This window comes from Heptranchias perlo, chromosome 36, assembly GCF_035084215.1.
Source record: "Heptranchias perlo isolate sHepPer1 chromosome 36, sHepPer1.hap1, whole genome shotgun sequence".
In the NCBI taxonomy this organism is placed as follows: domain Eukaryota; kingdom Metazoa; phylum Chordata; class Chondrichthyes; order Hexanchiformes; family Hexanchidae; genus Heptranchias; species Heptranchias perlo.
The window spans coordinates 12,931,255-12,945,191 of NC_090360.1; the positions used below are offsets into that span (position 1 = coordinate 12,931,255).

At 38.8% G+C, this 13,937-nt stretch overlaps 2 protein-coding genes across 4 annotated transcripts in view; both read left to right on the forward strand.

The window, feature by feature from the left end:
* Window positions 1-1,835, forward strand: part of LOC137304093 (adenosine kinase-like) — a 215,844-nt gene extending 214,009 nt beyond the window's left edge. For all 3 annotated transcript variants that reach the window (XM_067972565.1, XM_067972566.1, XM_067972567.1), the window contains exon 11: window positions 866-1,835. In XM_067972565.1, coding sequence (XP_067828666.1) covers window positions 866-990 — 125 coding nt within the window. In that variant the 3' untranslated portion in view covers window positions 991-1,835. The remainder of the gene's footprint in view (window positions 1-865) is intronic.
* Window positions 1,836-10,564: 8,729 nt separating this feature from the next.
* The window catches only part of kat6b (K(lysine) acetyltransferase 6B), a 212,973-nt gene continuing 209,600 nt past the window's right edge, over window positions 10,565-13,937 (forward strand). Inside the window, exons 1-2 of the mRNA XM_067972576.1 lie at window positions 10,565-10,711; window positions 11,482-12,416. Of these exons, the coding sequence (XP_067828677.1) occupies window positions 11,793-12,416 (624 nt within the window). The 5' untranslated portion in view covers window positions 10,565-10,711; window positions 11,482-11,792. The remainder of the gene's footprint in view (window positions 10,712-11,481; window positions 12,417-13,937) is intronic.

The window sequence follows — 13,937 nt, forward strand, 5'->3', positions numbered from 1 at the left end:
CCAAGCAGTTACCCGCAGTTCTCTTGCACCTTGCCTGAGTGGGCATTCTTCAGGAAAGTGGGCATTTTCCAGCACCACCCTTGTCTGGGTACACTGAGGCTAATTATAAGCAAGTCTTCTGCCACCTAAGATCTACTAATTCAGTTGTAAACAATTTTACAACACCAAGTTATAGTCCAGCAATTTTATTTTAACATCGTTCACCTGAGGAAGGAGGTAGCCTCCGAAAGCTTGTGAATTTAAAATAAAATTGCTGGACTATAACTTGGTGTTGTAAAATTGTTTACAATTGTCAACCCCAGTCCATCACCGGCATCTCCACATCATGACTACTAATTCAGCACAGACCAGGAGATCAAACTAGTGAATTTTCTGGTTTCTGTGTCTCAATGCCATGCTACATGATGCATTTATACACTGAGCATCCAGGGAGTTCGGAGACCTTCCTACCTATTTTTGATGTGCATCTGTCACACCTTGAAATATTGAACTTCAAAGTATGCCACATTGTATCTGATTGGCTCAAATGTCATTCTTAAGACCGAAACAAATCACATCAACATTTTTTTAAAATATGAAAAGAAAGACAGTAATTTCTTAGTACTTCTGACCTTGAGAACCTGGTCTCTACCCAAGAGGAGGAGCTGAGGATTTACAATGCAGGTTTTCTCAATGGAAAACACAATCAAGTGTCTCCCATGTTTCCATGACCTGTGAGATCCATGTGTTTTGATTCTAATGTAGCCAAAATTACAAAACCCAGACTAGTTTTGAAGGGGCAGAGATAATGTGGTATATTTAGTTGCAAACTTAAACTTTTTTAATGCTCTTGCCTGCAGTTAATTTGTACTATTTTTCTATGCAGGTTTTCTGTCACAACTGGTTCGTGATCAACCTCTTGAAGAATGCATCCGTGCTGGTCATTATGCAGCAAATGTCATCATTCGGCGTTCAGGTTGCACATTCCCAGAAGTGCCAGACTTTCATTGATGTTTTCATTAATATAAAAATAAGTGGGATCAAAAAATCCTTTGTTAAATCTAAGAACAGGGACTGCTGTCCATTTAAAACTAAACAACCTCCCTCTCTTTTTTTCCTTCCCACACCCTGCATTAAGAATTCTGTACTTAGCTTTTTATTCATTTTTGTCAGTCTGCTACTAAAAATTCATATTTAGAAAATGTAGATGACATGGTCTGAATATGTTTTGATCAAGTTGATGGTCAAAAACTATCTTCTTGAATGATATTTTGTGATTTTTGTTTACATCTCTAGATGAAACCATGAAGTGTTGATTTTGATGATGAATGTTTGAGTAGTTAATTTTATTATCCACCTGGCAGTAATTATGGCGTTGGTGATGGACGAAAGCATGAGGTAAAACTGTGTTGACCATTTTCTGCGGAAAACTTCAAACTGCATAACTTGGTTTTTTTTCAGTTTATTCTGACGGTGATTTTTTATCTCAGAACAAAGTGAGGGTTGTAATTGACCTCGAGCTGTTTGTCATTTGAAAGTGGTGCATCATAACATCATGAAATGGTTTCAGTTTAGCAGATTACCTCAGTATCTTGTGTTTTTGAGCTTGTTCAGAAAAGCAAACTTATATAGTGGGAATAAAATAAAGTGAGGCACAGAAATATTTATGCAGGCAAATCTTGCTGTGAAATACCAAATCAAACCTGCAAACGCACAGTTTTTAAAATCCTGATGCTCTGTAGCTTTTTGGACATCTGTCATAGTGTTCAAGGAAAAACAACTGTACACAGTGAAGATGACAACATACTTATCTTTATAATTTGATATTGACAATAAACAAAGATGATTCTCATAAATGTTTTCTTGCCTTTTTAATTTCCTGAAAGAAAAATAACTATACAGTTGCATATTTGTTGGACATTATTAGCATTTTAAATGGTACCCAAGGCTTCAGCTACTGGTGGTTTCACTTGTTTTGGAAGAAAAACATTTTGCTACTTTGATCAACTGCTGAGTTTTCATTGTGCAGGAAGTAATTACTGACTGACTTAAAATAATTGGAGGACAGAACAAGAAGTAGCATACTACTTCTAAAGACAACGATCATTGAAACCTCACCTCAAAGTCCTCCAAATCAACTTCCCCCAGTCAATAAAAAAGCTTTAAAAATCTTAATAAAATCAACCCGTGACAAGAACTTCTTCGCGTGTCCTTATGAATTTGTAACAAGGTTGGATTCTTTTTGCAGTCTTTTATGACTCTTGGTTATTATTCAGTTTTGGGCTGAAAGGTGACACTACTGGGTAATGTATCTTGTGCCCAGTGACAGCATCAAACATCCAGATTAGTATGGCACTGGCTGCTTTTTGGTTACATAGTTACACAGATGTTACGTAGATTCTACAGCACAGAAACAAACCATTCGACCCAACTGGTCTATGCTGGCAGTTTTGCTCCATACGAGCCTCCTTCCACCCCTCTTCATCTAACCCTATCAGCATATCCTTCTATTCCTTTCTCCCTCATGTGCTTATCTAGCATCCCCTTAAATGCATCCATGCTATTTAAGAACATAAGAAATAGGAGCCTCGAGCCTGCTCCGCCATTCAATAAGATCATGGCTGATCTGATCCTAACCTCAAATCTAAATTCATGTCCAATTTCCTGCCCGCTCCCCGTAACCCCGAATTCCCTTTACTTCTAGGAAACTGTCTATTTCTGTTTTAAATTTATTTAATGATGTAGCTTCCACAGCTTCCTGGGGCAGCAAATTCCACAGACCTACCACCCTCTGAGTGAAGAAGTTTCTCCTCATCTCAGTTTTGAAAGAGCAGCCCCTTATTCTAAGATTATGCCCCCTAGTTCTAGTTTCACCCATCCTTGGGAACATCCTTACCGCATCCACCCGATCAAGCCCCTTCACAATCTTATATGTTTCAATAAGATTGTCTCTCATTCTTCTGAACTCCAATGAGTAGAGTCCCAATCTACTCAACCTCTCCTCATATGTCCACCCCCTCATCCCCGGGATTAACCGAGTGAACCTTCTTTGTACTGCCTCGAGAGCAAGTATGTCTTTTCTTAAGTATGGAGACCAAAACTGTATGCAGTATTCCAGGTGCGGTCTCACCAATACCTTATATAACTGCAGCAATACCTCCCTGTTTTTATATTCTATCCCCCTAGCAATAAAAGCCAACATTCCGTTGGCCTTCTTGATCACCTGCTGCACCTGCAAACTAACTTTTTGATTTTCTTGCACTAGGACCCCCAGATCTCTTTGTACTGCAGTACTTTCCAGTTGCTCGCCATTAAGATAATAACTTGCTCTCCGATTTTTCCTGCCATAGTGCATAACCTCACAACATTTGCCTCATCTACTCCTTGTGGTAGCACGTTCCACATTCTTGCCACTCTTTGGGTAAAGAAGTTTCTCCTGAATTCCTTAATGAATTTATTAGTGACTATCTTATATTTATGACATCTAGTTTTGGACTTCCCCCAAGAATGGAAACATCTTCTCTACGTCTACCCTAGTAAACCCTTTCATAATCTTAAAGACCTCCATCAGGTCACCCCTCAGCCTTCTCTTTTCTTGACAAAAGAGCCTCAACCTGTTCAGCCTTTCCTGATAAGTATGAACTCTCAGTTCTGGTATCATCCTTGTGAATCTTTTTTGCACCTTCTCCAGTGCCTCCAAATCCTTTTTATAATATGGAGACGAGAACTGTGCACAGTACTCTTAAGTGTGGTCTAACCAAGGTTCTATACAAGTTTAACATAAATTTTCTGCTTTTCACTTCTATCCCTCTAGAAATGCACCCCAGTGCTTGGTTTGCTTTTTTAATGGCCTTATTATCCTGCATCGCTACTTTTAGTGATTTGTGTATCTGTACCCCTAGATCCCTTTGCTCCTCTGCTCCATTTAGACTCTTATTATCCAAGCAGTATGCGACCTCCTTATTCTTCCTACCAAGTGCACCACCTCGCACTTATCTATATTGAAATTAATTTGCCAATTATTCTGCAAGTTTACTAATGTCGTCTTGTATTTTGTCCCATATTGTGTTCTAAATACTTCTTCAACAATACAACACAATCCTGGTTTCAAAAGTGCCTTTCGCTAAAACGATGACACTTCTATTTCAATTTATCTTTTGCCTGTTAGGTGACTAAAGTAATGATGGAACTCATGTAGATTTTGTACACTGATTACCTGATTGAAGATCATTAACAGTTCAGAAGTAACATTTTTTTTTATTCATTCATGGGATGTGGGCGTCGCTGGCAAGGCCAGTATTTATTGCCCATCCCTAATTGCCCTTGAGAAGGTGGTGGTGAGCCGCCTTCTTGAACCCACAGCGAGATTGTACAGCTAAGTGGCTTGCTAGGCCATTTCAGAGGGCGATTAAGAATCAACCACATTGCTGTGGGTCTGGAGTCAAATATAGGCCAGACTGGGTAAGGACGGCAGGTTTCCTTCCCTAAAGGGGATTAGTGAACCAGATGGGTTTTTACGACAATCTGGTAGTTTCATGGCTACCATTACTGATCTTAGTTTTTTTTAATTCCAGATTTTATTTAATTGAATTTAAATTCTCCAGCTGCTGTTGCGGGATTTGAACTCATGACTCTGGATTATTAGTTCAGGCCTCTGGATTACTGGTCCAGTAACATAACGACTATGCTACCGTTCCCCGTAAAATGCACCGTTACCATCCAGTTCTCCATTCAGCGGTTTGGAATATTAATGAATTGGACTGGGACGAGATTGTCACAAAGCCTGTTGACAAATTTATGATGCCGTAATATAATACTGGCTGTACCTGAACTAATGATGTGTAATAATAGGTCTTTCCCTGTTGCTCAGTTAATGGTGGTATACAAATTCAGACTGGGTATCTAAAGTGGATTAATTGTCACGAGACCAATTTTGAAACAACTGAGCTCGAGGTGCAAACTTTTTTTAATCATTCAATTTTTTGAGATGGATATGAGCACTGTATGAACCTGTTGTATCACTGGATACGAAGATACAAAAATGATGGACAGGAAAAGACCTAGTGGTCCATCTTGCTTGTCCCATATAGTTGTGGTGCCTCGTGCATTACAATACAGACACTCTCCACCTGCCTGGAGCTGTGTAATCTCCTCGAGAGGTGGAAAAGCAGATAAAAACCCAAACCAATTAGGGGGAAAAAATTAGGAAAATGAATAATAAGGGTACAACTTTAATTATACTATTACACAAATAGGATACCAGTTTAAATACATAATTAAAATAACACTTGAAAATGTTTTTAAAATTTTTTCCAAAATTGTGAAATTTGGAATCTTGGAAATTTGAATTCTAGTGTTTACATTCTAACAATTTTTACAATCACCCTGGTAATTATATTGATGGTAAAAGGTGTTCTGTTGTGGCTTTACAATTCTGATTTCACAACAGTTCTCAATGCACCACTTTTACAATCATCAGGGAGAGTATTTTTTTAAAGTTTGATTATTTAAATCTATCTCCTGCTCTAATTTTTAAAAAATGAAACTGTACAAGCATTTATCAACTCCCCACTAATGTTAGTAACGATTGACATAACAATTAATGCAATTATGCATGTGGATAATCGACCTGCTAAATTAATTGCTTCCCTCACCACAGCAGTGGTCATAATTTATAATTTTGAACTATGTTGAAATAGAAAACAGTGTTTTAAATAAATGCTTTAATATTTACTAGGCTTGCTGCAACATAATTGTTGAATCCCAATCTGTTTTACAATCTGGAGGTTGTACCTTGGCCTACATGTTTCAGAAAGAACCCTCGTTTAAATGACTGAAGAACATTTTGTTTGATAATCATTGAAGTATTTTATACAATTTTCATAAAGCATTGGAAAATAGGGGGAGATCTTAAAATCTTTTGTACCTGTTGAAAGTTATTAAATAAGCAGCACAGAGTCCCTGAGCGAACTGGTATTGACTATCTTGATGGACAAGTATTGATTGCATTGTCATGATAATCTCATTACAACAGTTGCTAGTGCATATAAGCATTTTTAAGAGGTTTTGAAATAACACTCAGTGATAAGTACATTATTGCCTGTACTAAGATTTTTATCCTAATTGGTATTGCTTTTCCATGCTATTCCTTCACATTCTAATCACAGTTGCTTATTGGCATGTTGGTTGATAAACGCAACTAAAGATTTTTATGTTGGACCATTTGCTTTGAAAACTTCATGTTGAATATTGACAAAACAATACCAGTTTTGGTCATTGTAATGAAACAAACTTATGAAGCTATAGAAAGTCTCTGAAGTTCACGAACTTGACCATGGGTAGAAACTTACAGATGGTAATTTTCAACATTAGAATTCTTTTTATTACACATGTATATGTATGTGTGATAATATTTTTTTACATATACCACCATTTGTAGAATTTTATTTTCCTGTTTCATTGCATAAAATGCAATTTACAATGATAGAGAATTTGACTCGAGGAAAATATTCATGATGCCATAATTGGGAGCATGTTTAACTGCAGTATGAGTGGACAGCAATAAATATACTACCTGCTCATAGCACAATTGCATGTGCAAAAGGGTGAGCTCTCTGGAAGTGTGCTAAAATGCACAAAAAAAGACTCTGCATTGAGCCCTCCAACTTCCAGTAAAATTGCTACTGATTCAAAAGAGGTGACTGAGTACATTCTTCATTCATTAATGAAGCCTCTCTAGGACTTATGTAGACCACTCTTGTGCGCCATGTCACTTAAGTACCTTTGGGTCTGTCCAGAAACTAAAATGGTCATCTTGCACAAGAGGAAAGATAAGTACAGTAGCTAAATTTGACATTTACCAGGTTCAAGGTGCTCTGCTGAATTAATTTTTTAGTTATTCAATTGTAATTGTTTTGGAATCTTCCCCCCCCCCAGCAAAAGGCTGTGGATGCTGGGATAATTTGAGCTTTCAAGACTAAGATCGATAGATTTTTGTTAGGTAAGGGTATCAACGGATATGGAGCTAAGGCAGGTAAATGGAGTTAAGGTACAGATCAGCCATGATCCAATTGAATGGCGGAGCAGGCTCAAGGGGCTGAATGGCCTATGTTCCCATTTTGTATTGAAATTTCTCCTAGGATTTCCTTTAAAATTGATGAAAAAGTCAGCCACAAATTATAATTCCTGCAATCCTTTTAGTTTTTAATTGAAGTCTTTGGTGACAGTTACAAATACCGGAACAGGTAGAGGATACTACATGGACAGTTTTACAATACAGCATTAATTCTACCAGTGAAGAAAATCTCGTAATTTGTATTGTAATCGTTCCCTTCACTTGTTGAATAAACATTGTATTCAGTTCGCTACGCAGGATTTTATTTGTGTAATGTAAGTAATCCAGCTTCAAAAAATTATAATTGCCTTTTACTACTGGAGTTTTAATCTGGTATGTTTTTCTTGGACAATGCTACAGTTATTCAGTACAAGTTCCAGTGCTTACAGCTGTGCACTCGCTGATGGTGAGAGTCACTGACAGCTGTTTGAATTTGTTTCAACTGCTGATGGCCCTTGAGAAAGTAGTTTTGATGTTGCTTCTCACATATATTTGTGGAATAAATTTATTTCCCCACTTATGTGAGAAATGTTGTTTGTATATGATATCCATACACAAGAACGGGGCTACAAGACAAAAATTGATTAAATGCTGAAGTGATGTATTCCACACCCAACATAGGGGCACAGAGCAATGGGCACCATGTATGCTTGGAAAAAACAAACCGATTACAACCACTGGATGCCATGTGCACAACTGCTATGAAGAGGCAGCTACGAATTTGAATTGGAAAGTGTATAGTTAACGTATAAACCCTGTATTGTGTGCAGAACCCAAATTAACAGAAAATTGGAGTAAATAGGAATTATGTGATACAGGAAGAATATTCGTGTAGAATGGAAGGGACATAACACTAAGAGTCGAGGTTCATGGTCAATGTAATAGAATTGATGTTTTCTTCTGCACATTGGGACTTAAATCATTCTGTTTTTAACCAATACGTATTTAGAAAGTACTCAACACATCTCTTTTTCTGCTGTATTCTCTGAAAAATGACTTTACAGATTCCATTCTAATACAAAATGGAACACAGTCCAATGATCAATTGCTATTCCAGATTCTTTCATTCTTCATGCTACTATGTTGTTTAATTTGGAGCACATTTCAAATAATTCATATTCCACTACTACACCTCGCAATGTGAGATTCCGCTGTGTCTTATAAGCCTCGTATTACTGACCTAAATGTGTTTGAAATAAATAGTCAGTCGTTTGCATTTAACGAGCACTCTGGGGTTCATGACCTGATTAAAACATGAAAAAGTTGGTACCAACTACACAAAATAATCTAGTATTTTTCACGTGATTTTTGGTTAGTAAATTTGAACCATATTTTTGAAATGGGCTATCCTTGTGAAAGTATATTGGAACTATTGCATAATATCTTCATCACACAGTTTACTCACATACTGTTTAGCCTCTCAAAAATATAACTCTGTTCAGATATTCTATTAATATTTGTGGGCATTTGACCATTTAATCCATTTGGTTTGGACTTCCACGATAAGTAATATCTTCTTCACAGCAGTTTGACGTTTGTAAAATATCACTGAAAAATATCGTATATTATAATTTATCAAGATTAGTTCACGACAATAATTTTGCAAAACACATTTTTGTAAATTATTGTTCTTGCTGTAATTAGGGATTATTAAGATGGTAATATCTTTTATCAGGTTAACAAGAAAAAGTGTCCACTCATTAAGATGAAAATGTAATGCAAGCACACACAAAAATAGACCTCAAATACAGTTAAAACAAAAACAGGGATGGAAGAAATGCCCTCAGAATTAATGGGCTATTTCGTACGTTTATACTACCTCGCTGGTGTGTTGTGTGCCATCTGTTACCCTGCGTAAGAAATTAAGACAGCTGGCATATAGAATAAGATCTGAGCCAATAAGCAATCAGATCTCAAGCCTACCCTCATCTCTTGTTTGTTGTGTCAGTGGTGTTGGGAGGTTATTAAAATTGTTCCAGAGGAGGAGGAGAAGAAAAATAAACTTTTTTTTTTAAAAAGAAAAAAGAAAATTTCGCATTTATAGTGGTGGCAAAGAAAAAACACAAAGCTGGAGCAGGAGGACTGGGCATGCGAGATGGTTGCAGTAGCAGGTTGCTGAAGAGGAACAGTGTTAAAGTGAAGGTGCTGCTCTCTTTCTCTTGTAAGCAGAGGCGCGCACCCGCAGAGCGAGTGGGAAGCGTTGGCAGTGTGGCAGCGGGCACTAGTTTGTGTACGCGTATGCAGATTAACCTTTGAATTAGTGGTTAGCAGGCGGCTGCCGGAGACCGAGTCTCGTGAGCCGCGGTTAGCAGCCGCCGTCGCGTGGCTCGCTCGCTCTTGTTTGTTGTGTGTCCCCTCCCACCTCCCCCTTGTTATGTGATTATTATTCAACAGAGGAAAAAGGGGGAAGGAAGTGGTTTCACTTTTAAAACCGAACCACCGGCTGACTTTCACCTTCGAGAAGATTCCAACTGTGTCAGATACCTTTTTTGAGAGGAATTTTTAAAAGAGGAAAAATAAAGGTAAATTAAGAGGTGTAAAAAAAAAACTTGCCACTTCCGGGTGTGTGTTTTTTTTTAAAAATATAAATATTTTAACTAAGCGCCATTTTTTCCTCTTTTTTTTAAAAGCGCAGCAACTGCTGCTCGTGCAGCTCAACCGACGCTCAGAATCCCCCCCCCCCCCCCCCACATTTGAAATTTCAAAAACAGCGCGAGCAGAGCACCCGACCAGCCTGCGGGAGCATTCTGATTAATACTAATTTGGAAGGGAAGGGAGAAATGTCCCACTTTGTTTTTGAATTAAGCGATATTGGGGGGGGGGGGGGGGGGGGGGGTTGCTGTATTGGCGAGGGCAAAGGCAGCAATAGACACTGATACAAATGGTTCATCCAATATCAAGCTATAATTTGATGGATTTTTATTTTAAAATATAGATTTTGGAAGGTGTTTTAAAACGCTAGCTCTCAAAATATTGACTTTTTAAAAAAGTACTTTGGAGAGATGTAATAAAACCCTTCAGGAAGAACTAGGGTGTTATTGACGAGTGAAGCCTCAAAAACAGTTTTATTTTGGACGCTGTTTCTAAACTGACATTTCACAGCAGCTATCCGGTTACAGCTGCTTTTTTTAAAAAAAAAATTATTGACAGCAGCGTATATTATGGAACCGGGAGTCTTCGCCAACTGAGCGAAATAAGCGTGGGAGGCAACGCGTTAAACTTGGAAATTTTAGCTCCTGCTTTGCTCAGTGCGCAAATGACATAAATACTGCGGGCCAACCGAACCTGAGTGAAGGGAAAGGGGGGGGGGGGAAGAGAGAGGAGGAAAAAATAAGAGACCTTTGCTTTGATTGACGTCGCGATGAGCCAATGATGAAGCGCCGAGGTGCGAGCTGCCTGGGAATGGAAGATTGGTGGCGGGGCCGCAGCCACTGAGGGTGGCGGAGAGGCGGGACTTCCAGGTTGGAGTTAGGTTGCGCGCTGGGGTATAATGGGACTCCATTCGGCTGTAATCAGTGTCATGTCGGTTTCATGTAAACTCCGGTGTTCAAACATTGGAACAAAATGGCGTCTGCTCTGCTAGGTATTAGCCGATTCTGCGCTCAAGTGTGAAGGAAGGTGCGTGATTTGTTGTTTTGTTTCAAAGAAAACCTTATAAGGAGACTCCGCATTGAAATGCCAGCGGAAGAGAATATGCGGAAGGCTATCGATTGCCGTGATTATGGTTAATGATGAGATGTCTTTAAAAGGATCCTCATTTGGGCTTTAATGCAATGGTTCTCGAGCAATCCTGGCGTGACCCTGAATGCTGCTGATGCGGTATTGAGACCGATTCAGACAGACAGGATGCTGCTGCCAGCAGGTCGAGGGCTTTAAATGATTGCAGAGCTCTGGTCACCAGCGGATTGTGCATTTGTTGGCCACTATTTTATCTGTATGCTTTTTTGTTTTTATTGCTCTTTGGAAGAAGAAAGCAAGAAACGTTGCCTGAGTTAAAGTCACTGTCAGATAAATTTGAATGCGAATATAGTAGAAAACACGCGTGCGAAAGTTGCTTATCTGAAAAATACAATTGAGACGTGATGCAACCGAGTTTTCCTACTTTATTGATTTTTGTTTTGGAAGGGGAGTGACATCACGCCCTATATATTTACACAAGGATCTTCAGCGAGATTGAGAGAACTTGCTGCAGTGCACGTGTATTTACAATGGTGACATTCTGATGTAAACATGAGGGATTCGAAATTGTCAATCTTACAAGCTGATCATAACGTGTAAATATGCTGCATGATATATAGAGAACAAGCCAATATTTTTGTGGGCTTTCTCGTAGACTTCAATGATTTTGGAACAGGACGCATTAACATTGTTTACCTTTTGCCTTACAGGACCTGTTCTCACATTTACAACTAGTCCAGTGGGAGTCTTGGAAACCTGTTGGTTGAACCTTCAGAAGATTAGCCTGTTTATCCACTGTCTTGTAAGACTAATTGGGCTCAGTGCTGTTTTGATGGATATTTTTGACTAGCAAACATGTTACAGGTGCCAGTGTCAAGACATGTTCTGATCCTTGCTTCAGTGAATTGTTTAATTTCTCAGGAAAACCTTTTAGTTCATGGCATGGAATTGATCAAACACAGGGAAAAGGAGTAACTTCTGTACCGAGCATTGTGATTGAACAACATATGAATGGTCAACCATGGTAAAGCTTGCAAACCCGCTATACACTGAATGGATTCTAGAAGCTATTCAGAAGGTGAAAAAGCAAAAGCAAAGGCCGTCGGAGGAGAGAATTTGCCATGCAGTGTCATCTTCACATGGATTAGATAGGAAGACTATTCTAGAACAGTTGGAACTTAGTGTGAAAGATGGCACCATACTTAAAGTTACAAACAAAGGGCTTTCATCCTATAAGGACCCAGAGAAACCTGGACGTTTTACACCCATTAAGCCTTGCAGTCTTTCAAAATCCACACAAGGGTGTACATCTAGAAACTGCATTGACATTAGTAATGTGGACTGGAATAAGATACTCAAGAGAGCAGTTGAAGGATTGGCAGAACCAAATGGTTCCTCGCTAAAGAACATAGAGAAATATTTGAGAAGCCAAAGTGATTTGGCTACTATTACCAGCAGTTCCACATTTCAACAGAGGCTTAGACTAGCTACCAAGCGTGCTGTGAATAATGGGAGATTATTAAAGGATGGGCCTCTTTACAGAGTGAATTATGGGAGTGCAGGAGGCAAGGGAGCAGCAAAATACAATAATTCTGCCCCTTCATCTCTCCTACCAGTCACCTATCTTCCACATGAAAAAGAAAAGGTACGTTTGCTGACGATATGCAGATGGGGAAAAGAACAACCTTATCATTTATCCTGCAATGTTTGCTTAGTTTTGGACTGTTCATGAAGAAGTGTTGGTATTGAGAGACAGCTATACAGAGCTGTCAATTTAAGGGAACTATTTGGAGTGAGATTTATGATCATAACAAGTGAGGCAGATTGCATAGCCATCTAAACATGGGGAGTTGTGTTTATATTTCAGGGTAAAATATATCAAAAGATTGAATGGGACTTGACAGGTTTGTTATAGCCATATCCTTAGACTAGTGAGTTTTTCTGTGTTGGTTGATCTTTGCAAAAGCAGGCCACTCAATATTACCAAGTTCAAACCTTGAACGACGATGTAATGATTTAAGTGATGATGAGATCAAAAGAGGCATTTAATAAATAGATTATGTTTAAATGATCTGATTAGGTGCTGAGGACGCATTTAATCACTTCAAGCTCCCACGGAAGTGGTCTTCTCTAGGTACCTAAGAGGACTGCAACTAATTATGAATGGCTGTTTGCTGTTTTCATTGGTTATAACATGATGTTTGACTGGCCTCTGAAGGTCAAAGGTTAAGCATGTCCCAAACAAAGAGTAAGGTGCTGCACTCTTTTTAAGGTGACCTTATATTTCAATACCTTTCAACATCTTGGACCATTCTAACTTCATGTTGCTATGAATGGAATAAGGGAAGAAAGAACTTGCATTTATATAGTGCCTGTTATAACCTCCAGATGTCCCAAAGCATTTCACAGCCAATTAAATACTTTTGACGTGTAGTCACTGTTGTAATGTAGGGAAATGCGTCAGCCAATTTCCGCACAGCATGGTCCCACCAGCAGCAGTGGGATAAATTACCAAAAATTCTGTTTGTGATATTGGTTGAGGGAAAATGTTGGCCAAGACACCGGGAGAACTCTCCTGCTCTTCAAGATGCTTGTATTTGTATTCCCGATTACATGAAAACATCTCAAAGCGCTTTCACACAATAGCCCTGAATTTGCTGTCAGAATAACGGTGAAGCTGAAGGCGCTCCCTGTTATTTATGCGCAAATCACACAGCAACTTCAGGCGAGGGCAGATGTGTGGCTAAACGTGGAAATTAAAAAGTTGCTGTCCGAGATGCGCCACTCCGCGAAAATGGTATCTCGCTGTCTGACTTACCATTCAAATACATTGAATGGTGTGAAGTTCCTTTACTTGCACGGTAGATACGAATTAAACTCGCCATGTGCTTGTCCATTTCAGCCTAAGTACCCTTTTAATGACATGATAATTACTGCCAATCAACCTCTCTGACACTAAAAATTCACTATTACAAATGTGGAGTCTCACTCCTACAGGTTTTAATTGTTGTTGGAGATTTAAATTTAAAAAATTATAAAATGTTACTTTTTGTTTCTGTCTCTTTTCTCTCATAGAAACATAGAAAATAGGAGCAAGAGTAGGCCTTTCGGCCCTTCTGGCCTGCTCCGCCATTCAAAATGATCATGGCTGATCATCTAACTCAGT